The sequence below is a fragment of the Myripristis murdjan genome, chromosome 12, assembly GCF_902150065.1.
Source record: "Myripristis murdjan chromosome 12, fMyrMur1.1, whole genome shotgun sequence".
Classification (NCBI taxonomy): domain Eukaryota; kingdom Metazoa; phylum Chordata; class Actinopteri; order Holocentriformes; family Holocentridae; genus Myripristis; species Myripristis murdjan.
In genome coordinates this window covers 21631904-21658465 of record NC_043991.1, presented here as the reverse complement: position 1 = coordinate 21658465, position 26562 = coordinate 21631904, and the positions used below count along the sequence as shown (strand labels likewise).

At 42.2% G+C, this 26562-nt stretch overlaps 1 protein-coding gene across 4 annotated transcripts in view; it reads right to left on the bottom strand.

Annotated features, from left to right (window-relative positions):
- dnm1a (dynamin 1a) overlaps nt 1–26562 on the bottom strand; it is a 61794-nt gene that overhangs the window by 16459 nt on the left and 18773 nt on the right. For 2 of the 4 annotated variants that reach the window (XM_030064605.1, XM_030064604.1), the window contains exons 9-16: nt 24295–24362; nt 22047–22185; nt 15888–15974; nt 15256–15326; nt 14312–14363; nt 13590–13601; nt 11442–11471; nt 10655–10768 (exon numbers count right to left, since the gene is read on the bottom strand). In XM_030064605.1, the coding sequence (XP_029920465.1) occupies nt 10655–10768; nt 11442–11471; nt 13590–13601; nt 14312–14363; nt 15256–15326; nt 15888–15974; nt 22047–22185; nt 24295–24362 (573 nt within the window). The remainder of the gene's footprint in view (nt 1–10654; nt 10769–11441; nt 11472–13589; nt 13602–14311; nt 14364–15255; nt 15327–15887; nt 15975–22046; nt 22186–24294; nt 24363–26562) is intronic. The other 2 variants (XM_030064607.1, XM_030064606.1) reach the window with 1 other exon arrangement.

Sequence of the window (26562 nt, the reverse complement as noted above, 5' to 3'; positions counted from 1 at the left end):
CTACCATAAAAATGACATTTTTGCATGAATTGTTTCTTTGCATGTGTACTGCAAAGAGACATGTAATGGCAGGAGAGAACTGGAAAAAACTTGACATGCAAAAAAAAAAAAGAAAGAAAGAAAGAAGAAAAAAAAGGATTTTCACCTATAAATTGAAATGTTCACATGTGAGGTGAAAGCTGTCACATTGGATGTGAGAATACAACTTAAAAAAACAATGGAAAACACATGAAGACCAACGTGTCCAAAAGCTGCATGTGCTTTGAATTGGCATGTGGGCTTGTACATGTGACTTTTTTATAAGGTTTTCTCCACAATAAATGTCTCTACAAAAAGTTGGTGAATTGTAACATGTATTGTCCATAGCATTAGTTGAAGTAGAAAAACAGAAGAAGGTAAAAAATGCAGTCCTGTGAAGAACTTTGTCAATGGTACATGTTCTGAATTGCTTTTAGCATTTTCATTATTAAATTGCATTGACCAGAATATTAAGTATGTACTTTTAACTTAAACTTGTGCTGTATAAAGCGCACAGGCAGGGTTTGCACTGGATTAACTTTTGTGCAACCCGGTTGTTGGAGTAAAATGTTGCCATTTTATGTTTGTGCAAACCAAGAAATATGTTGAAATGTCAATCTTTGTTTGCTTTGTTAGCCACCAAAACGACTTGGTTAAGGTTAGGAAAAGGTCATGGTTAACATTACAAAGCGTTTGCTCATATTACCCAGCGAACAAGGCTCTCAGCTGAGACAGGACTCAAACACAGTCAGCAGAATCAAAGTCCTGTTGATTTTACCACCACCAAGTTTTCACTTGATTTATATTATGTCAAAACCTGAAAACGGGAAATTTCAACATCTCCTTGGCTGTTAGCAGACGTGTAAACTGCCAACATTTTCTCCTGGCGAACAGGCAGGTTTTATGACATTACTGTGACATTACTGGTGGACAGTTCCAAGTGTAGAAAGGTTTATTTATTGCTTGTTCCTAATGAACACATTTACGATGCTATGCAGAAAATATTTTATTATTATATATATATTGAAAAAAAATGTGATCACTTACAATCACTATTAAACACTACAATCATTATTATGTGTGGCACACAATGACGTTAAATGCTTTAATACTCAAAGGAAATGAGTCTAGTGCATCATACACACAACAAAACACACACACTAGTCTAATTTTGCAGTATATATTGCATATGTTAAAGGCTGTGACATACACATAAATATAATTTCTTTTCAGTCTAGTATTTGCTTGGTCCACATCCAGGATTTGATCCTATGTAGTGGTGAATTATCCACATGATGCCTTCATCTCCTCCCTCAGAGTCATCACTCAGCCCTTTTTTCTCTTTCATAATTCCTCTATCTGTGTAAATTTATTTCATCTCATTTGGTTTGAATTTTTTTTATGCCCATGTAAAGCATTTTGAATTGCCATGGTGAATGAAATGTGCTATGCAAGTAAACGTTCCCCATCTCACCTTTCTCCATTCTTTAGTTTTCTTTTCCCTTGTGTCACTTTGTGTTTTATTAATTTGGTCTCAGTCTTTTTTTGCTCCATCATCCTCTCGTTTTCTTTCTCTTATCTTTCGTATTGTCTCAGGTAAATTCATACCTCAAAAAGAGAAAGTTTCACTCAATTTTACATATCTTTCTCTATCTTTTTCTATCTTGTAGTCCAGTCACTGTGCCTTTCTGCCATCACAACCTGATGTTTATTTGCATCTTCTGTCTGGTCTTTAAGGCTCAAAACTCAACAAAGACCAAAAGATAAAGAGGCCAGCTGGACCTTGTGTTAATGTCCATTATTGCTAAATCACCACGGTGTTTGACTGCTTGTATTTTTTTGAATATGTCCAAGCCTCAGTGTCAGTGGACAGAGCGGTTATCGCACATGCATCCACCCGCTGGTTTCTCTTTTCGAAAAAGAAAATAAAAATGATGATTTGTTATTTTTACGAAGCAGCAAGACAAGAAAAAAAACAAGTAATTATGTGGTTGGCATTCATGTTGCCCAACAAGAATAATGGCTTGACATGCTACCTCGTGTGAGATTTTTCTGTAACACAGCTGACTGATGCCCCGGCTTAGAGGAACAAAAAAAAAAAAAAAAAAAAAAAAAAAACGGCGGATCACGTTTCCAGGCTGCCTTTATGGGTTTGGCTAGCATGTTGCACACAATCTCAAATAAAGCTATGGCATTCACAAGCTTAATGTTGCCACACAGATGCAAACACTCGCACCAACACACAAAGATACAATTACACCCACATGAACCCGCACAGGCGTTTGCTTTAACACAATATCGAAATAGAAACGCGCATAAACAAAAAGTGTGAGACTCCAAGGGGTTTTTATTTTGTTTTGTTTTTTTTTCATGACAGTATCACCCGGCAGTATTTTATGACCCGACAGAATAAAATGGATTCGCATTATTGGTAGTGTGAGCTCTGTGTGAACGTGCATACTTTCTCAGTATTCCTGGTTTTCCAGACAGTTGAATGAGAAGCTGCCTGCCTGGTCATCCAAACAGTGGAAACAATGTTGGTGCGACCGCAGCCCCCAACCCCCGACCCCCCCCCCCACCCACTAAAAAATTCACTCCTTCCAGCGTCTAATCCAAAACCCAAACTGCAACAATAAAGCAGTTGACCGACTCCCTTCGCTTATCACCAGCACGGTTTCCTTTTCGCCCGCGTGTTCTCATTTTTCCGACTTTGGAAGCTCCCTCCTCGCTGGGCATGCGACCCAGTGATTCATTTCGCCCTCGCCGCTGCCCCTTTCTGTCCCTCCTGTCTTTTCCATCCCGCTCCCTCCTTTCTCAGTTCACATCTTCACCTCCGTTTCTCTCACCTTCGCTCTCTCTCTCTCTCTCTCTCTCCCCCCCAAAACCCTCGGCTCCCTCCGTCTCTGTCAGGATTGCTGACCTGTCTCTCATGGGACGCTGGCTTTGATTTCTAGAAACCATAGCTAAGGCAAATACACCACCGTGACCATCTCTAGGCACACACACAGACACACACACACACACACCTATTACTACTATGCACTAGCAGAAAAAGTGGAATGTAAATGAAAATGCATGTGGGTGTGCAGCAGACACTGGGAAACAGAGAGAAAAAGACTTTGACTACTCGTAACTGTGAATCACAAAGCCTTTTTCAGCATGTGCACGTATTGTAGGCGCACACACACACACAAACACACGCACACACACTCGCATAAACACACACTACCTCTTTCGTTCTGGTTCTGATTTCCCAGTAGTATGTCACTCTCCCCGCCAACACCACCGCCACCCCCCACCGTGTGTGTACGTCTGTGTGTGTGTGTGCGCCGTGTGTGCGCATGTGTATGTGTGTGTGTGCTGGGAAGGCTGCAGAGCTGCATAAAGGGCTCTTTATTCAGGCCGGACAGGGAGAGGAAATCAGCTTTAGAAGTAAAAACAGAGGGAGCAAGAGGGAGAGAGAGAGAGAGAGAGAGAGAGAGAGGGAGAGAGCGATGGAGACCACAGGGCTGCACATCTGGAGTTATTACAAGGCTTCCTCCTCCTTGCCAAGAAAACGCCGACATTCCTGCCCTTGCTACAAAGACCTTGGAGCCTCTGCTCTCATCCAGCCCCACTCCTACACACACACATATATTCACACACAAATCCATCACTCACGCGTCCGCAAACCACATACGCGCTCACATGCACCGTGAGGCAGGCACACAGACACGCACGCACACACTCACGGCGGCCGCTGGCGCGTTAAAGCGCTAATTGATGTGGCAGACGCAGTTTTGCACAAACACATACATGCGTGCACACGAAGGCACAAACACAGACGTCCTCCCATCCTACCCGTCCCCCAAAAAAAAAAAAAAAAAAAAAAAAGAGTGCACTCACTCGGCGGCCAGTCGTTCACTGGCTGTCCTAAGTTTACAACACACGTGCACAAGCCAGATGAATGTGTCTCACTTCCTGTTCACCTTTGACCTTCCACTTTCTTCCCCAAAAGCCAGAGGAAAAGAGGAGAAAAAAAAAAAACGAAAAAAAAAAACAAAACAACCTTGAGCCAGACAGAGCAGAGGGAGGGGAGAGAGAGAGAGAGAGAGAGAGAAAAAGAAGAAGAGAGGAGGAAAAATGGGGGGTTGACGAGCTCCTCCTCTTTCCCTCTATGTGCTTCCATATCTCCTTTCTCCCTCTCAGTCCTTTTTCTCTTTCCGTCTCCTTCAGGAGGACCTCGGTGGCCCGTCCTTTGCCACGTCAAGCCTCCAGCGAGGAGTCCACCTTGCTCTCCGCCGGCGCTGCTGTTTCGGTCTGGACACCGGCGGGAGGCGATGCCCGGATGACACCATGACGGCGTTCGCACCAGGCCGGGCCGACTTTGCCACGAGGCTGATCAAACTCTGAATGGGAGACTGGCAGGAGAGAGGGGGGGAGGGGGGGAGGCTTGCCTTCACCGGTCAAGTGGGAGACAAATAAAACAGCGGTCAGCCAAATAACAACTGGAAAAGTGAAGACGGCGAGACGAGAGAGGAGAAGGGGACGAGAGGTGATGAAGCGACGACAAGGAGAGAGGGTGTGTATCTGCATCTTCCACAAATAGGTGCTCTCTTTTCAAAAAGAAATTTGGCATGTGTTAAGACGAAAAAAAAAAAAAAAAAGATTGTGTACAGTGGTGTGCTCGTGGGAGGTGATGAGTCACACTTGTCTGGATGCGATGTGTAAAGCTAAAACTTAGCATGATCACAGTTGACCAGAACTGTTCTGTAATCCTCAGCGGTAAAAAGTAACTCCGACATGTTTGATGTTTTTTTTGTACTTCCAACATATTAGCTGCTTCGGTTTTGACCGTAATTAACATCTTAAATTTAAAGCCGATCATAGAGTAAGGTCAACGAGGGCAAACTGAGTCTGAGCTGTGTTAACTCTATTTCTGTGTGAGTGTGTGCTTGTGCTTTAATCTGTTTTCAGTTAAAAGCACTTAAAGCTGGAGAGCAGCACTGGAAAAAAAAAAGAAAAAAAAAAAAAAGAACTGAACTGCACTTGAAGAAAATAACTCTCACGCACAAAATATGTCAGGTTTTTGATCACTATTACCTCGAGATTACCCCGGGACAGTGTGACAAATGCATCAGGCCATCCTTTGACTGGATTTATTAGCTTTCAAAGTCCCCTTTCCACGTTCAAGCACCCAAAACGCAGCACTCGGGGAGTCTGGTGGGAGTCCTCCTGCGCAGCTCAGATGGTTTTGTCTGGAATGCGGCGTCTCACAGCGGGATGCAGGAGGGAATGTCGTTAAATCTGCCAATCAGCAGCTATCACCTCTGTCTAACCTCTCCTCCTTCTACCACCCCACCCCCCTTCACCCCCCCCCCCCCACCCCCATCCCTCACTTTCTCTTCCTCCTGCAGCCCCGCTCCGCCGGCCCCATCGGGCCTTTCCCCCAGTCAAAGCGAACCAGGCGGACGAGAGTCGACTCTAACATCGGCGTGGATGAAATCAGAGTGAGTACGGGGGGGGCAGTGTGCTCGCAAGTGTGGATCCTATGTGAGTGTGTGTGAGAGCATCTGCATGTGGCGTGTGGCCTGTGTTGCCTTCCCCGTTCCCCGCTTCTCCTCCAGCGTCCTCCGGCTCGGCCCGCCTGCCCAGTGTTCAGACTACCTGTTCAGGAAGTAGTGGTTGTACAGTAGTCTGCACATTGGTTAGGCTGGCCTGGGAAGCTCAACACTGAGAGTAAAGACAAAGAGAGAGAGAAAGAGAGAGAGAGAGAGGACACAAGAAGGCACCCAGCAAGCACATCGGGCTGTGGGAACACGCAGCGCCACCCCAACCCGAGTCCATCCGCGCAGGCCCGGGCACGGCCCTGCGTCCTGCGCCCCCACAGGCCCGACCGCAGCTGCCTGGCGCTGCTCTGGATTTATGTACGACGGATACGCGTCCGGGTTGTGCAAAATGTAAACGGAGCAGAGCCACAGGATTCATGTGCATGCTCTTCTATGCCATATTTCTCATTGTCTCCTGGGTGAGATCATGTGTTGCTGCTGTTCAGTTTGAGTGAGTCAATCAGCTTGTAAGAATCGCTGCAAAAGAAAAAAGATGAAATAAAATCTCATGGCTATCTATCTGACGCGGTCTCCATTGTTTTGTTTGCCAATGCGGAGATATACCAGTATGTTTTCAGACATGATGGAGCGAGTCAAATTTCGAGGCTTCAACATTTACAAACAGCCATTCCGCTGCCCGGATGTCACACTGAATATAAAGCGATGGCGGCTTTGACTTCTCAACACTTTTTTTTTTTTTTTTTTCTCCGTAACCCAAAGATCTAACTGAGGAGAAGTTCAACCACACACACACACACACACACACACACAAATGAACATGAAAAAATGCACAGTCAACCCCCAGCATCACAGCTGCCCTGTGTGCTAAACCAAAATGTACAATTAAGTCTCTGCCTTCCCTGCATCAACTCGTGGTTGCCTTACCTCAAATGACCATGTAATGTGCAGACAGGCAGGAAGCGACCATACAAAAATGCTGAAAGAACAGCAACTCTGTCATTGTCTATTCCGTGCTTATGCATCCTTGTATAGCTCGCCCCGAAATAGACTGAAATTTTTTCCCGGTGTTATACAGTAAGTGATGTCATGTGAAATCTGCAGGTTTGGCTAGGTACTTCACTGACATCGGTAAAGCCCCTCACTTACTCTTTCTCCTTTATGTTTGGTTTTTTCAACGCCTTCTTGTGGCATATGTGGTGTTTTCTTTTTATTTATTGGGCGTTTATTGAACTTTCAGCCGGTGCCTCTTTGATACGGCAAAGCCACAGTGCCATTTTTACTCTTTCCCGCTCACATGCATTCAGAGAAACATGAGACGGGCCGAGGGCAGAAGCATTCATACGGTATCCTGTCACATAGCATCATCGGGAGGAATGAAACCCACAAACCAGCCTGTTTCAATTTAGAGCCCTGCAACCACCATATATATATATATATATATATATATACATACGTGTGTGTGTGTATTTATGTGTATATATACATACATACATACACACACACACACACATATATATATATATATATATATATATATATATATATATTTTTTTTTTTTTTTTTTTATGACAGAAACATGCACACAAGCTCACACCCACACACAAATGTGCACACACAACCACACATGTGCCACAGTGCACACATCAGAAGATAAAATTAAAAGAAAAGTGCAAGCGCCATATCGAGGTTTACACACGATGCAGACATGTTTCTGGTGAGAGTGTTGAAAGCAAGCGCCTGCTAATTCCCCTCTGGATATTTACAGCACCAGATCACCAGGCGAGACTGGGCAGGAGGGAACCCCAGGCTCTCTCTCTCTTACACACACACACACACACACACACACACACATACACACGAAAGAAATCTAAAATGACACCCAAACAAAACGTCCCACAGCCGCTGAATGACACATAATGATGAGTCATCTCTGCCGGCTATTAAGGAGTTTGAGTCAGGCTGCAGGTCTGTGTGTACATGTGCATCGTTACATGAATATCACATGTGTGTGTGATGTGTGTGTGCACGTATAAATACGCAGGAGTATGGCTCTTGTTTATGTGAGTGTAATCATTTATATGCAGCAGACAGAGACCAGTGGGAGCAGAGTCAAGGATTTGGCTCAATCTGCTGTCTTTTTCTTTTTTCTGCCTCTTTTTTTTCCTCCATTCACTTTCCTCTCTCTCTCTCTCCCTCTCTCTCTCTCTCTCTTTGGGAAGCTTTAAGCTACAGAGCAGCCTGATTCAAAGAATTGGCATGTCCTGTGGTAATACAGACCAGAAGGTTTGTACACACACACACACACACACACACACACACACACAAACACTAACCAAAACATCCTGGCACCACTGCGCTTAGTTGGCTTGGAAGTTATTATTAGCATCTGGGGTGGTGTTCAGTGTGTGTGTGTGTGCATTCGCGTGTGTGTGTGTGTGTGTGTGCACGTGTGTGTGTGCGCGCATGTGTGTCGCAAGACTAAGACAAGGGTTTTCCCCATGACAAGAGCCAGCCAATAAAACATAAAATGCCCTCATTGCTGCAGCGTTGTGTGAGTGGGCATAAAGAAACATGTGACTGTGAGTGTGTGTGTGTGTGTGTGTGTGTGTTGATGTGTTCTTAAAAACATTTCTAGATAGATAAAAAAAACATGTATGTATGCAGGCAGTAATAGATTTGAACACTAATTATCAAGCATATGTGCCATTCATCTAAATCTGTAATGGTTTCCAGCGTGTGTGTTTTGGCAAGAATCCACCCAGGTGCACATGTGAGTCTGCACCCTTGAGTACTCTAACCTCTCGTGCATGTGTGTGTGTGTGTGTGTGTGTATGACTGGACCACATAAAAATATCCAGCTTTCTTAGAAAACATCATGGAAAGGCTGCTTTTTTTTTTCTCACTCGAGCTGTGGTGCCCCAGCCTCGCCTCCACGCTGAGCCTGAACACCCGCACCAGCACCATGTGTTGGTTTTGGGTCTCCCTGCACCCAAAGAGCGCCGCGTTCAAATAAATACATGAGGACGGAGGGGACGACCGAGGGAGGGAGGGGATGGAAGGCTGCATGGAAGAGGAAAAAAAAATGGACAGAGAGAGAAAGCCGGGAAATGGGTTTTGATGGATGATAGGAACGGTCGAGTGAAGGAGGGAGGGAGGTTTGTTCTCGCCCTGCGTGTGACAGTCGGTTTTGGGATTAAAGCGTTGGGGATGTGTAACAAAGAGGTGGACAAATAGTGGAGAAAAAAATTTGGAGGGGAGAAGTTGAAAGTGAGACTCTCTCTCTCTCTCTCCTGTCTCCCCTCTCTGCTCCTCCCATGCAGCACCTCTACTCTCTCTCTCTCACCTCACATGGTCCTTGTTACCCTCCTCACTAACCAGCTAACAAGAGACACTCCCCCTCCTCCTATTCCTCCTCCCTTACAACTCGATTCCCTCTCCCTTTTTCTCCCCCTCTTTGAAATAAAATAGGTTGATTAGAAGCAGCTCGTATGTGAGAGTGAGAAAGAGCGCCTGTGTGTGTGTGTGTGTGTGTGTGTGTGTGTAATTGGGAACAGGGCAGGGCTCTGGTATGCACATGTGGGTGCCAGCTTTGGTGTCTGACAGGCTGGGGGGTCCTGACTCTTTGCAAGGACTCAATCCTGCACACACACACACACACACACACTCACACAAAAATGCGCTCACACACACGAGCACACACACACACACACACACACACACACAGACTGATGTCAGCGAGCACAGCGACTGTGGCTACAGCCTGGAGACAGCAAGACTGTGGCTAGCTCCTAATAGTTCTGCAAAGCATCATGGGACACCGCTTTGACCAGTCTGCCCAGTAACAAAGCATGTCAGGTCAAATCATCTCAACATGCAGAGGACAACCGCCAAACTTGACCACCAATCATATTTGTCAGCGGGGCAAGCTGGAATAAACTCCGACTAGAATGTGGAAAATAGACTCAGGGCAGAACGCTTGACTCCCTCAGATTAGATATCTTGCAGTTAAAACGCTGGCGATCCGAATGAAATGATTTCCTCGCTGGTTTGTGGAAAAAACTGTCACTAAAATGAGCCGCATAGTTGTCGGATGAGACAGCAACGACCGGCCTCGTGTGCGGACGTCTCTGGCAGCGTGGCAGAGAGTCAGAGAGCCCTCAGAACAGGGCGAACACACACAATTATTCAGATCAGTCAGCTCGAGAATCAAAGACAAAGCTATAAAATACAAGGCCTTGATGTGAGTAAACAGAATTTGTGAGCCGCATGCAGTTTATGTTCTCGTGTGTGTGACTGTGACTGTGTTTGTGTTGCCCTAAGCACGGCACAGTCAATAGTCGTGTATGTTTTTGTGTGTGTGTGTGTCATTTTCCTTGTCCACTATCATTTCCATGCATGTATTTCCATGTGTATGAAAAATATGTATGTAAACTCTCCATTAGTCTTTTTTTTTTTCGTTATTTTAAAAAAAAATTTACTGAATAAAAAAAAAATACTGATAACACTTTACAATGAGTACAACAATTAACATTAGTTAATGCTGTAATAAACATTAAGTAACAGTTAACTAACCGTTAACTAATGTGTCTAAGAATCATGTACTAATGCGGTTCATGCTAAGGTATTAATTTATATGTTATTTAAGGGTTATTGTAGATATTATCAACATTAGTAAATGCCATAATAATCATTAACTAACAGTTAATTAACCATTACGGCATTAACTAACGTTAACTAACGTTAGGCCTAATTGTTGTACTCTTATTGTAAAGTGTTACCAAAACACTTTTGCATTTTTTTTTTTAGACAAGGATTTATGCTTCCCAAAACATAAAAATAAAAATTATATCTATATACCCCAAAGTGGCATTTTAATATTTTCCATCACAATTAAGGGACATTTTGTGTACAGTTTTCAGAGAGTTCATATGGTTTGCATTTAGAAGAATAGAATAGAACAGAATAGAATAGAATAGAATAGAATAGAATAGAATAGAATAGAATAGAATAGAATAGAATAGAATAGAAGCCATTATTGTCATTTTTGAAATCACATAAAAGCCATATGTTGTGGATAAGTGTCTCACCTCATCATCCTTGTACCAGGACAGGGACTCGGCGGTGAGGACGAACCAGTACTCCTTGGCTCCTCCCTTCATGATGCCGATGTTGTTGATGGTCAGCCAGCCCTTCCTGATGACCTGAGAGAGAGACGGGCAGACAGACAGGAAAGGGTTAAAAAAATAAAGCCCCGCCCAGCAAAACCTCACATTCCCTACATTTCCAACAAACACACTGACCATCACGTTTGCTAGCCTGGATATGCAACACATTTATCTACACTTAACAAGTCATCTCGTCTCATACTCGCTGTTAAAATCTTATTCCTCTTAAACCATGTGAGAAATATCTCAGTAGGATGAGATAATCCCAACTGTTTACAGTGCTGATCGACTCGTTTATAGTTTTTTTCTTGAATCAAGTGTCATTTTCTTGAGCCTAATGGTAATATTTGTTCTTTTGTGAAGTTAAACCGCACTGGAAACACGTGGGATTATCCCATCCCACTGGCAGACTTTGTTTTCCACTTGTTTTAGGTCAAACAAGATTTTAACTGAATATGAGGCAAAAAAAAAAAAGCCTTGTTAAGGTGGAGCTTTTTACAGTTTACACAGTATACAGCAAAATGTAATGTGTCACGGCTTCTAGTGCAGATATCAAACAACAAAAACAGCAGGGCCATGATCACCAACAACGCTAAACACAGTCCTCGCACTCCTGCTGTCTCTCTCTCTTTTTTTTAATTCTCCATCACTCTCTCCACCATACAGAAGCTATGATGCATGTACACCGGTGTGTGAGTTTATTATTTACCTTGTACCGATCGGTAAGTCCTCTCTCCGGCTGAATGGGAATGTGGAGAGAACATTACAAAGCTATGCCAGAGCAGGGAATTTAGTGCAGGCCAAATAGATTAATATATATATATACACACAGGTTGGGCAAGTACCAGCACACAATAGGAGCTGGCTACTGGGACGGCAGCAGGGAACAACAAGCAGGGAGGGGTGAGGGAAGCAAGGAGGTATGCAAATGGCCAAACCTGTTTTTTCAGGCCATGCAATGAAATGCAAGAGCCTCCCTGTTTCCTGTGTAAGTGGTGGAAATATCAAGTGGAGAACCGGAAGTTAATCTCTTCGACTCTACGGATTCTGTTGGTGGGTTTGTCATTACAAATGTGCGCTGCTTTGTTGCAACCCACAGAGTTGCATTTGCAGCTTCTAGTGGAGATCCCGAGGTTTTCAAAGATACCAAATGTGTATAAAATGTTCTGTTTGATGCAGCCATAAAGCAGCGTCATCTTGGATTTGAATATTTCTCTCAAAATGAGCGTGATGCAGTTTTAGTTAAGCACTGACACTGTTGTACAATATAGAAAAAAAATGTTTCTTCCCTGATTTTGAATCTGCTTAACAGGAATATTTAGGGGAAAAAATCTGAGTTCAAGGGATTAAACTCATCGATATCTGGTGAGAATACGGCCGTTTCGACATTCCCTTTCAGCCCCAGCATACTGTGTTGAAGTATTCCCTTGTGCAATGTAAAAATGTCCACTATAAAAAGTCATTTCACTTAGAATTGAATATTCAAAGTTTAAGTGAAAAAAAAGTGGTCAGTGGTGTGAGATAATCCCGTTTGTTTCTAATTTTAACCAACTTGTCTCTAGAGGTCTCTTGAATCAAGTGTCGTTTTCTTAACAGCAGTCGGCTGATGTGCCGTGGTTCTGCCTTGCTGCACCATCTTTATACTTGTTTTCAGAAAAAAATCCCCCAAAAAGTGAAACTGAATTAGGAAGAAGTGGGATTATCTCATCCTACTGCCAGATTTTTTGCACTTGTTTAAAAAACAAGATGAACACTGAACACTGATGGAGATCTTTGCAGTGTACCCATAGCTCTTTTTCACTGACCCATCACTGTCATCAGCTGGGGAGCTTCCTGTCGTCTTGTTTGAGATTTATTTTGCCAGTTTGGGTTTGAAGGGGCCTTTAACTTCTCAGGTCATGGCTAAAAACAGAAGAAGCTCCACGGAGCTCAGAAGGTGTGAGGTCTTAAAGAGCCGACTACAGCCAGCTGTAAACAGGAAGTGAGGCGGGCCGTTGTGTTTACTATGTGCCCCTGACCTTTGACCCCAGTCTAGGTGGTTGTTATGGCAACCGGCCTTATGGGGTTCTAGACTGGATGTAAGAGAGAGGCAAGGAGAACGGGATAAATTCAGTGTCACTAAAGACATCTGAGGGAAGAAACCCGTGTCTGTCTCTCTGTGTGTCTTTAAATCTCAAACACACCTCCCTGCTGCGATCGCTCACTTCCTTTGTGTGAGATGCAGCGTGAGAACACAGTTTGAGTGTCTTTCTCTTTATCTAGTCCAAGCGAGCGCCGGGGGCGTCTCATCACTGCCGAGGCGCCGAGAGGCAGCGATGAGAATCTCCAAATGGAGCTTTTCCATATTTGACCTTTGCTCCCAATCTTTTCACTAGGTTGAACAGTGTAGCAACACGTTTTACACTGCATTCATCATGCTGTATTGTCCACATGGCGTGTGTGTGTGTGAGCGTGTGTGTGTGCATGTGGATGGGAGCTCTGCCTGGAGGGAGGACACAGCTGAGGAGGAGGGAACATAGCCAAGACCAAAAGAGCCTCCCCATCCCAACCACCTGTCCATCTACTGGTAGTTAGTAAAAAGCTCATTTACTCACACACACACACACACACACACACACACACACACACACACACACACTCACATACACAGTATAAACATATCATCTAATCCTACCACATTTGAAAACACACAAGCCTCAACACACATAAATACATACTTTGATGTATGCATAACACGAAAACATGAGCACATATGTTCCTGAAAGCATATTTGCAGACATGCGCACACAATCTCTCTCTCTCTTACACACACACACACACACACACACACACACGCACACACAAACACACTACTCACCATGATCTCATCCTGAGGCAGAAAAGCCATTGAGAGAAGGACAAAGGAAACAGGGGCAAGAAAAAGAAAAATCACTCAGAAGAAACAAGGGCAGCAAAATCAAAGACGCTGCAACACACAGCAGAGGAAGTCACACCCTCTAAAGAACATGCAAGCAGAAGAGAATAGAATTAAAAAAATGTAAGTGGGAGATCTCAACATACACTCACAATACTGGTAAACGAGCAACATGCAAATCGTGCAAAAGCTGGAGCTTCTGACCCGTAAATGTGTACAAAACATGGCAAAGATTTAATAATGCGACAAATCTACCATACACAGTTCCTTGTAGTGTTACTGAATTACTAGAATTAACGTGTTATTGACTTGAGCCTCCAGTTTAAACCACATTAACTTTTACACATCCTGATACACTGATATTTCATAACACAAGGCTTCAGCTTGTGGGCTCAACATGAGGAAACGTCTGCTGATTACACAACTGTGGTCCATCAGCGTCAGCAGTGTGGACAAAAGGTGCACAGTGATGCCTTGCATAACATACTGCCTCAGGTGATAAGACATATATGAATAGTGAGGGTCAGCATGTGTATTATAACCAGATGAGGGACAAGAGAATGAATTCTGAGGAAAAGACTGTCATGTCGCTGGCCAGCAGATCAAGCGGACTGAGAAAAAACCTCCGGACGCTGAAGTCTGCGGGTTTAGTTTGAACAAAGTACCTGATTGCCAGCCGCCTTCTTCTTGTTCATTTGGTTGCTCCTCTGCTGAGCACTGCACAAAAAAAAAAAAAAAAAAAAAAAAAAACACATCAAAAGACAGTGTGGCATCCATCTTCACATAAGCTAATGAATCGGTGTATATTAACCCTCCACAAAATTATTATAACTAAAATTGTTACCAAAGTTTATGTGTCAGGTACTTTATGTTTCTTTGTTGACGACCTAAATAGCCCTTTAAATAAAACACTTATACATCCAGAATTCCTATTACGCGACTATGGAAAAATATGCAAATCACCATAAAATCTCACTGATTGACCTAAAATTGAAATATAAATTTTTGGTGTTTCAACGGCTTTATATTATTTCTAAGTACAGATTTTTGTTATTTATAACCGATGCATTACAAAGTGTGTACAGGACATTGAAAACATATCATCATGTGAATTTCATGTTTACCCGTTTGTACCCATTACATTAGGAACACTCATTAAATATGAAGCAGAAAAAATTATGTTAATCATTTATTTAGAGATGTTGAACATTGGCTGGGGTCAAATTGACCCCCCAAATAATGGGAGTGTTAAACATAGGCTTGCTATGTGAATATGCAGCCCAGTCTCACATGAAAATGTGTGGCTACGTTGGTCAACAGCGCAAAACTATCTATTTGTTTCCATTGCCCTGCATCTATGGCCTGTGACGTTCACTAATGTGTTGGCGCAAGTGTGAGAGAATCCTGTTGACTGTCTCATCCTCCGCTCTTTCCACTACACCACGCTACTGCACCTTCATACAAACATCTGCTTTTCACGTCTAGACGAGGCCAAACGTGACACTGATGTGGTTTCCACTGATGCAGCAACATAGCTCGCCTACTACACGTTTTGATCTGAGACCGGGCTGGTTTATTTTTGGAAAAAAAAACAACATTCGAAACGCACTTGGCAAATCCAATGAAGTCCTCGTGGTTGGTGTTCATGTAGGAGAGCTCGATGTCGATCAGCAGCAGCACCTGGACAGGCAGGGAGAGTCACAACATGACAGTCACTACAGTGTCATGGCGATACAGGGATTTTCCCCTTCCGCAGAGGTCAGAGAACAGAGTCAGCTACAGAAAATCACCTCCTTTAGATGGTGGGGATGTGGTGCCTTGCTGAAGGACACTTCAACAGGGCAGATGCTTGCCGATTTGGCAACTTGAATCTGGTTCCTCCTGCCATGATTACCTTATTTTTCATTTATTGCTTGTAAGTGTGAAGCTGATCAAGGAAATGCATGCCTACAGACTTCAGTGTGTGCGACTCTGCATGTTTAGTGTAATATCTACAAATAAATTTATGTAAATATTTCAAGTTTCTGTTCATCTTTTCTCAAAGCAAGCAGTCATTTAGTGCTCCTAATTCTTTCACACCATTAGGGCCTAAGAGACTACCACAGCAGTAATGTAATGAGTAGTATAACAAATTACTTGCAAATTTGGTTGTGAGAGAGAGTGTGTTCATATGTGTGTGTTTGTGTGTGTTTGTGTGTGTGTGTGTGTGTGTGTGTGTGTGTGTGTGTGTGTGTGTGTTACCTGGTCTTTAGTGCGGCTTTCACGGTCTCTGATGTGCTGGGTAACAATTCTCTCCATCTCCTCTCTCAGCATGGGGTACTGAGCCAACTGTGAGCACAAAACACAGTAGGTAGGCAGCAAAATCCAAATTCATGCACACACACACACACACACACACACACACAAATACACACATTGCATACACACATAAGCTTCACTGAACCACAAAACTACTCTTCTTACTGAACAACACATCAAACAGCATGCGCGCTCGCACACACACACACACACACACACACACACACACAAACACACACTCACACACAGATCCACCAGTAAAATAAAAGGCATCAAACAAAACACACAATCAAACACATTATGTTGAGCACAGTGTATCCCAGACTCAGCTCCAGTCACTTCACAGTCGAACCACAGGTTATATTTCAGTTAACTGTGATTTTACGGTAAAATTTCCATTTGTTGCCAATGGGGAAAAATGCAAAAGGAGTAGTGCAAAGTCTGTGATAGTGCCACACAAAACCCAAAATAAACAATGTTCCTGGCAAAAAAAAGAGGTTTTTTCCTAGCGCACTGTGAGTCTTTTTCCATGAGCTCATTGCAAGCCCATGAACAAAGACGTTGGTGGGCTTCCAATGCGACACAAACACATTTGGAGAAGTGCAAAAGAAGAGGAAATAAGACAAAAATCACAGTTTAAGAAAAGTATACACTGTTTTCTTGCAAGTTACAATGCATCTTCCATGGCTCTCGGAAGGTGTGGGAATGGAAAGACATCAGCAGGCCGGTTTCTTGTTCTCAAGTTGATTTACAGCTTCTCTGGTTGGGTCCAGTTACACAGCAGGTAATATTTCAAATGTGCACTGCTAATATTGATATCTACTGGAATAGATGCCCTAAAACAATTACTTGCAGCACACTAAAATATGCTTTGTTAAAGCATGGGAGTTGGCAATATTTGATTTCAATATAATGAATCACTGGAATGGAACATCATTATGCAGCTTTACTGAAAAACACAACTTTTTCTTTTTTAATTTCTGTGTTCATCATTCATCACTATCAATTGTAAATTCTGGGGTAATTCCTCTCTAGTCCTTTCTAGGTTTGTTTAAAAAAAAATTAGCAATACATGTAAGTTTTTATGGCATAATACGAACAAAACTTACAAAGCCACATGAGCTGTTTTTGTGGAAATAATTAATTTAAACTTCCTGCAAATTGTTTTTGGAAATGTTTCAAAAACCACTGATGGGTTTTAGCTGCGTGTGTGTGCAGAAATGTGATCAAATCTATCACTTCAAGTTCAGGACAAAATTAGACCTGTTCATTTGGCTCACATCACATCAGAAAGTGTACTCCTAGACTTTTAAATTTTTTTGAATACGAATATTTGATTTTGGGTCCAGCACTCCACTGAGAGTCATATTGTTGAACATCAACCTTCTCTTCCAGCAAACCTATTTTGTCAGAATAAACCCATTTGATTAACCTACAGACAAACATGTGTTTTCACTTTTTTTTTAATGGATTCTCTCAGCTTATACATGTCTAATCAACATGTTGCCATGGCTGTATTGTCTATGTGAACACTGTTAACTGCTCTCCTTTTGAGTGCTTCAAATTTTTTTGTACCTTATGATGACATGCCATCTCTGGAAAGTTGTGAAAACGCCCTAATTAAAACATCTGTCTAACAAAACCACTGAATTTTCGTGTGAGGCCCGAGCAACGGAAGGGAGCAAACGCCACTGTGAAGGTGCATTGCAACTTGAGGACGGAGAAATTCTGTGTCTAATAAAGTCACAGAAAACACACAACACCGACTGTGGGAGGAGATAAATTATTACAAACAAGGCAAGGGCAGCAGGCAAAGATGCTCACACATTTGTTGGGTTTCACATGCAGTGCATGAAAGCCGGGAGGGGGCGTTAGGAGGGAGGGGGTGGAGGCAGACTTCAAACTGAGCCCTTTGAGGATTTTTCCAAACACTGTATCTTATAATACAGTATCTCTAAATACGTCGGTGACAGGGTCCCTCAGGCAACCACTTAAACCAGGATAAAACTATGATAGATAAGAAAAATCCAAAGGAGGTCAGCGTTTGTTTGTTTTTGTTTTTTTAGTCATATGCTTTGCAAGGAAGCAATCTTTCAGAGGGTTAGAGGACAACAGGATGGAGCCAAGAAAAAAGAAAAAGAAAGAGAGAAAGAAAGAGATGCTCGGGGTAGATCAGTTAGTCAATAAGTGAAACTGCTCGTTTCCACCTGCAAACAACAGTCACTCCACTCTATAAAACCACACTGACAACGACAGGAAATATAGAAACTAATAAATAAAATGAATTGAATTTGGACTTCAAATCAAATCAAAAGATGATTTGGACAAGAGAGACATCATGAGGTCAAAGAAAATGGTCTAACATGCTCATTAAGACGCAACAAACTGGAACAAGTTGTTAAATTGTTAACGTAAGGCCAATAACTGACAGGAAAACAAAACGAAAAAGAAAGTTTGAATTTATGTTTCATGTAGTAAAATCAAAATATGGGTTATATGGTAAAACAGTCATGTCTACAGTAAGGATAGACCGATATTTGCTGGAAAAGTCTTTTTTTTTTTTTTTTTTTTTTTTTTAATCTACAAAAATGTTATATTACCAACCAGGAGTAGTTTGTAATTATGCTAATTTTTAACATTTTGTGCAGGCATTTAAAAATAAACAAATAAATATCAGGGTAACCTATTTAGAATATTGACAAGTATTACACAAGCTTTGTCTCTCTTTGTCAAAGTGTCTGAGATGAATATGCAAAGATATGCAAAGAAACAAATGCATAATCCCTGTGTATGTAATATTATTAATATTGGTTTTTTTTTTGTTTGTTTGTTTTTTTACATTTTATTGCAAGCATCTCTCAATACTGAGTTTACTTTTGCAAACCTTACATACTCTTTAAAGTGCTGAAAATTTCACATTGACAAGAACTTGCCATATCATAAATATTACATTGAGATATGTTCAAAATTCTGAAAATTACTATTAAAAAAGTCAGTCTTTTTAAGGTAAAAACTGAGAGTCATCAATTTAAGGTTAACAAAATGTTTCACAGATTAAATGAACATTGATTTTCAAAGCACTTTGCTGCTTTTGAAATGTATGTAGATCTACATGAATTTTTAACACGGATGGATAAGTTAAATTGTCTCAATCACTGTTGGTAAAAAAAAATTGAGCTTACTTTGGTGGGAGCTGGAACTGCTGCAGGATGAGCACATCTTTCTAATTTAAATAAATGAAAACATGCAATTCCACATTCATTTTAAATATCAAAAGCAATCCTCACTCCAACAAAAAAAATAAAGAAAAAAGTAAAGAGAAAAGTACAGTGGAAAAATAAAGAAAGAGGTGGAATCGCGGAGGTTATGAATATAAAAGGACTGACTAGCAAATACTAACAAAAATCTAGGAGACGCCTACAGCAGAAAATAATATTTGCCTTTCTTTGCATGTATTTGAGAATGAAAAAACTTTGGTGAATTTGTAATTTAAGCGGGAACATTTTTTAATAAAATAACAAAAACATAAGGCCAAAGTTGAAGTGTTTCTGATGTTTTTGTCTCACACATCTTAGAAAGAGTTTTTTCTTTTTTTTACTACTTTTAGGGGAAAAATTGTCCAGCCATCGGTCTACCCATACCTTTAGGATTAACATAAGTTAAACGAGGCTTGCCTTACTTTGAAGTTTTACCTTTTCACTACATTTTCGTATGGTGGAGGTGAGTTCACTCACTACCATATCTATACACTTCAGTGTGGGCTCCTTCAGCTTTTGGATCTGCTTTTTCACTATAGCCTCAAAGGCCAAGTCAGGGGTGAACAGCCCCGTCCTGTAGGGATAGGCAGGCGGCACGGAAGAGAAGAGTAAAAAAGACAGAGAGGAAAGTGAGGAAAGAGAAAGGAGGAGGAGCAGAGGCGAAAAAACGAAGAGTTACATGTAGAGATTACGAGAAAGACAGACAGAACAAGATGAGAGGAATCCAAGAAGAGAGAGAGAGAGAAAGGGAAGGGGGCGAGGTCAACCAAACATCCACACGCAAATGGGTCAAAACGAGAGGAGGAAAGCTTAGAGAGCGAGTACAGAGAGAAGGTGAGCAAAGTAGGTGCGTAAAAGATGGTGAAATGGAAGAAACGACAGATTGAAAGACAGATGATGAGAGAGACAAGGGGGCATAGAGAGGGGGTGGTGGGTGGGATGTGGGGGGGGGGGGGGGTTGGGGGACAGCACAGAAGGAAGAAAAGGCAAGTGAGACATTTGGTTTCCCCTGAAGCCAATCTAAAAGAGGACAGTGCTGGAATCCCTCTTAGTCAATCGGGAGAACACAGAGATGGAGAGAGAGAGAGAGAAGGAGAGAAAGAGAGAGAGAGATCCCAGCCTGCACAACTCCACCAGCCAAAAGCTCCGAGCGACGAGCCACGAGACCACAGCTGTGCACCCAGACACTCAGCCAAGACACCCTGCTTCCCCTCTCTTCTTGACCCTTTTTTCCACCCATCCCTCCTTTGCCTCTCATTTCCTCTCAGTTCCTAACCATGACCACAGCATTTATTATCCCAAGGTCTCCAAGTTATTACAGCCCAACCAGCGTTGAAATACGGTTTGGCCACAGTGGATCAATTTGGATAAAGACTACTGGACTCTCTCCTGGCCAAGTTTGACACTCGAGGGCCTCTGTAGCTGAGTGCAGCCCCGGAGGCTCCTTGAAGAGCATCTGGACGTAATCGTCATGGCTCCTGTCTGCTGCAGGTGCACAGCCCCAGTCTCACACACAGGAAGTCTGGATGCTGAGGTCATCTAATATGGCTGCCAATTTCTCTAAATGATTGACACATGAATCTGAAAACACTTGGACATCTAATGCTTGGATCAGATTACATCAATTCAGCCCGATTCTGACATAATTTTGTCATTACCAACAAATTTACAGGGTTATGCTTGAATAAGAAGTTTGTGAAAAGTGGTTGTGCGGCTTTAAACTGTGTAGTTTGACATGTTCCAGGGATTGTGATTTGTCATGTGGGACATCCCACGAGGGCCACATATAAAGAATAGCATGTCAGAGGTTTTTTTTTTTTTTTTTTTTTTGGAGTCCTACAATTTGTTATACTTTAAATATATTAACCCCTCCTCTATGATGATCTGCAGACATCAGACAACATGGTGCATGCTGATTGGTCAAAGTCAAACATGTAGTGCAACCTCTCTCTTTGCCAAAACATAGCAAGAATTTGTCACTATGAACAAACCATGGGTGCATGTAATTGTTTTTTTTTTTTCTCTTCATGTGATGTGTGGTATTGAGACATTGGGATTTTTTTAGCCTGTTGATGGTTTAGTAATGGACTACTCTTTTTCATTCCATTGGATATCAGCGTAAAATTGCATCACTGCCATAAAAGTCAAATTTGACCCAGTGGTCTCTGAGAAACTGAGTGTGAAGCTTATTGCCCTGTTGACCTGGTGGTGGTGCTGCAATGGGCCAATTAGGGTTATATTTGACATGCCAGACCTTAGTGTCACAATCCATCATTCTCCCCAGTTTAGTCCAAAACAGGCCAGCAGAGGCTCAGAAACCGTGCAGGACGGACAGACAGAGCCCAATCGATAGTCCTTCCTGTGATCTCTGACCATAGAGGACAAATATTGTGTAGTCTGATCTCAGCATTAGTGATGAAGGCTTAACCAGATACAGTAAATCTGCAATAAACACGGGATTTACAGATTGTCGGGCGTTGTCATAGACAGTGCTATAAACTCATGTTAGTGTCAGTCACTGCTCTAGTTTTTAATCCTTTGAAGGCAGCCATATACCAGTGACTCTGCAGCTTCCACACTGTTTCTCCTTAGCACAGCACTCTCCCATGGTCATGCCATGGCCACCCTGCCCAGCCGAACCCAATCCGAAGCGGCAAGTAGGTAGGCAGGCAGGTATACCGCAGCCCACCCTGCCACTCCAGGTCCCTTCATTGTCCAAAAAACAACAAGGACTGGAGAGAGCCAGGTGGTTACAGTAAAAGGGAGTGAACAGCAAAGGGGTTTTTGTGGGTGAGGGAAATGAAAAAGAAAACAAAAAGTTGCTATCCAGCTGTTTAGTCTTTACCTTCTTGGTACACTGCCTAACCGTATTGACTAGCTCAGATATGACCATGTCGACACATTTGGTGCAAGGCTCTTTAATCTTCCCAATCTGCCTTTTCACAATGGTCTCAAAGGCCATGTCCGGGGTGAAGAGGCCAGTTCTGCCCGTCAGAGAGAGAACCAGTCACAGGCCCAAAAAAAAAGAGGAAGAAGGTGGAGAGAAAAGGAGGGAAGGAGGAGGGTTGGGTAAAGAGAAGAGTGTTAATTGTAAAGAAATTCCCTCATTGCTGAGCTTTCCCCCATGTCAAACATAAAAAGGAACAGGCACAAATTAGACAAAGAGAGAGAAAGGGTGGGATGCAAAACCTGTGACAAATCTACATTTTAGTACTGAGAAGATATCGAGTAATTTGCATTGGGAATAGCCGGGATGTTTTCCTCCACAACGAGTATGCGGTCATATCCCAGTCATATAAATGTCACAGTTCTCTGGTAGTTACTGGAAAATCCCCTCCCTACTGTCTAAAGCATTCATTATAGCTTATAGAAGAATGTGTGCATTTTGTCATAAGTCTTCCTTTTCAGTCCAGCGGTTTATAGAAATAGTACCTCGATTAAGAGAAGCACTTTACTGTCCTTTCAGGAGAAACCTTGTCTGAAACATTAAGGACAGTTTATACATGTTTTTGATTATTCCACAACTGTTTTCTTTTGTGACAGGTCAAAAATTGCCCTTAAAACAATTTGGCCACTTGTCATTGGCTGACTGGCTTGGCTATGGACCATCTGTTTGAAGGAATGGGATCTCAGGCAATAATGAAAAGTCTGTTTGTTGGATATTTTCAAAGTGTGGCCTTTGTCATGGTAAATGCACAACATTTATATCCCTAAACTGTAATCCTGTGGATAACTGATCCATCCAGTGAAATTAATGTGTGTGCTTGCTGAAGACGAGCACAGTACTTCTGTTACTCATATTTACAGTTAATGTGCTTCTTAAAAGCCAGCACACCATTGTTGTGATACTGATTTATTATTAGTGTGCTGGCTATAGAAGGTAAATTATTTTTCTTTCAAATTTCTTCTTGTTGCTATTTTATATTAATTATTCTACCTCTGTTCAAATCCATTCAAAATTTAAAATCTCTTAATTGCAAATTATTTTGCAGTAAGCATAGAATGGTCTGCTGTAACTACAACAGCTAGTACCGAAGTAACCACTAGCTGTTACCTAGCAACCACCGACTGACACAGTGACAACCTGTAATATTCACCAAGCAACCACCTGTTGACCAACTGGCAACTTCAAAGATTCACCTAGCAACCACCTATACTGGCACACTGGCAACCTGTAATATCTGCCTAGCAACCACCTACAGGTGACCTGTAATTTTTGCATACCAACCACCTACTGGCACACTGGCAACCTGTAATATTGGCATAGCAGCTGCCTACTGAAACACTGGCAAGACTGTTCAGACTGTTGCTCTTTCAACAAGCACTCACACATTCCATCAGAAAATGCACTTAATCTATTTAAAATATTACTTAGAAATGTGAGGTCTAACTACCAAAGTGCATATTAATACCAGAGCAAAATAAGCAACCAGAAATTTCTCAGAATACTTAGGTGCTAAATGTAAGAGAAAACTCAGAATTATTGAATTATCTGTCATGGAAGTCAATTAAATGTAATTTATTTGTTGACTGCAGTCCCATTCCACTCATGCTATTACCCACAAACAGATGACCAAACATGAATTCCATCATTCCTGCTTTTCACTGTATTTTGACTGATGTAGGGAGTAACACAAATTAAAATTAATTTTGGCGCATAATTTGAATTCAAGTGATTCATATTCGTTAAATGTTTTTCATGTTTTTTCATGTGTATGCACATATCAGACAGCAACAGCTGAGAGTAGGGTTTGAATGAGCTATCATGTGATTTCACTAAGCGGACGCGTGACAGACAGACAAGGAGGGGACACGCCTACACGGACAGACATATGGACAAATAAAAAGGACACGTGAAGGACAGATGAACAATCATCTAATAACAGTCACCTATCTTATCCCAAATCTCCCCTGCCTCAATTTGTTGATGTCAGCAGAATGCAACACAGCACTCAAAGTAAGTCTGGAGGTCTTTGTGATTAGATAGGAGAAGCCAGTTAGATGCAGTCTGGCCATAGGGGTGACCCAGATGGAGAGGGAGAGGAAGAGGGAGGGAGGGAGGGAGGGAAGGACGGGGTGGAGGGCGGACGTGCCTGATGCCATGGATGTTCTTGATGGCGTAGCTGATCTCCTTGCGTAGCTCTTTCTCATCAAACTCCATCTAAAAAGGAGACAGAAGAGGAAGAATTAAGTATATGCATAGACACACACATACGTCCTTGGTTAGGCTTAATATCTGTTTTGCTCTCAAAGTATAGAGAAAATTATGAGCCATTCTCTTTCTACTCTTACATCAGTTTTTACATCAGTCCACTACCTTTTTTTTTTTTTTTTACTATACACATCTACACATCCAGACACTGATTGGTTGCTTGACTTGACAATAATAAAAGTCTTTTTAATCTGCAACTCTGCAATATCTGCAATAATCTGCAACAGTAATTAATCTGCAATTAATTACTTTGAAGGCACCTTGTAGACATTTTGAACATTATCTACATATCTGTTTTCATTATATTCATGTCTTGTTCTGATTCCATATATTGTTTTGTATAGCAATATTTTTGGCATTTTTTACATGAACATAATGTTCGCTTATTCTTTACTTTGTCTGTTCTTTGCTGTTATGTAGCAAATCTTAATGCTGTAATCTGTACTTTTCAATATATATCAGTCACACACCTTGCCTGCATTGAATTTGTCAGTTTTGTATGTTTCTATACAATATTCTTGTTTACTTTCTATTCTCATGTTTGTTTTTTTTTTGTTCTATGCGTCTTTGCTGTATCCTGTTGGTATTTGCCCATTTGACCCATTTGCTCAAAGGGATCGTTAAATTTTCATCTGGTCTTATCCTCCCATAATGAGGATCCACATTGTAAAACATGATGACAAAGTGGCCCTAAATGACCTCTAACATATCTAGCAGACACTGCATCGTCTGTCCTATGTTAGGCCCCAGGTTGTATAAAGCAACCTGTGCTGTTTTGTCAGCAGGACTCTGGCAGGGAGACTTCCTGTGGCCTAAATCACAGACAGTGAGTTTTATATCCCCTGAAAGAGGGAGAGAGAAGACAGAGGAAAGGGATGAACAGATGGAGGGAAGTGGATAGAGGGGAGAGGGGGAAGGGAGGAGGTGGGAATGATAAGGGATGGTGAGAAAAAAGGGGGGAAGGAGAGAGAAAAAGTGGAAGGAGCATGGGGAGAGATGCAAGATGTTAGGAAGGGAGGGATGGATGGACAGAAGGAGGAAGTGGGAGGAAGAGAGACTGAGACAATGGAGGGAGGGGAAGGAGAGGGTGGATGGAGGGAGGACAGGGAAAGATGATATGGCTGCTGAAGGTAAAGGAGGAGAAGGAGAGAGGGGAGGGTGACAAATGGACAAATATAGCGAAAGAGTGAGAGGGAATGAGGAAGGTGAGAGGGGGCAAGACTGAAGAGCGCCTGAAGGGAGGGAGGGATTGAGGAAAGGTAGTGGTTAGTTTAAGAGGGAGGAAGCAAGGAATGTTTTAGTCATAAAACCCAGACTCAGGGTCCTGAGGGAGGAATGAGTCTTGGCCCTGTCTCTTTCTGAGGCTGGGAAGAGGGAGAGAGCGCAAGAGTGAGAGAGAGAGAGCGAGAGAGCTAGAGGAGGAAAGAAGAGAGATCTCAGCTATAAAGACAGGCGGAGGATGATGGGTAGCATAGCAGGTAATCAAAATGCACTTCAGTCTCAGATACAAGACCTACTGTATTTATCATTGCTACTGAGTTAGAAAACCTCATGACTCCAACTACAGTAGTTTTTATTTTGATACTTGACAACAAAATGCTCCTTTATGTATAAAGAAAACTTATGATACCCTTTCAAAATCTGCTGGATAAATAAAAATCAAACAAACATGGAAGTGAAACTAAAACCAAGGCTGTGTGTCTTAGTTCCTGAGATGCTGGCATGTTGGAGGAAGGGTTTTCACCCAATAACAGCAATGCATTCTTGCATATTACAGGAACAGCATGGCTCAAGAGGTAAAGAGGTCATCTAGTAATCAGAGGAGTCTTGGTCCAATCCTTGTAGCACATCCTAGTGTATTGAGCAAGACACTAATTTCCTCTGATAGGCAGCTTGGCACCTTGCATGGCAGCTCTACATCATAAGAGTTTGGGTGTGAAGCTGTGAAGGCCTTTAAGTAGACTAGAAAAGTGCAACACAAGTTCAGACCACTTACAATTCAGTATTGGGTTACTAAGAGACTTCGAAAAATGAATGCAATGTAAATGTTTTGCATTGTACCAAACTATCCTTTGCATTATACCAAACCTTTTGCATAACTCAGCATATTGAAAGGGGGTCATCGGGTCTGGCCTGCTTCTGATCAAAT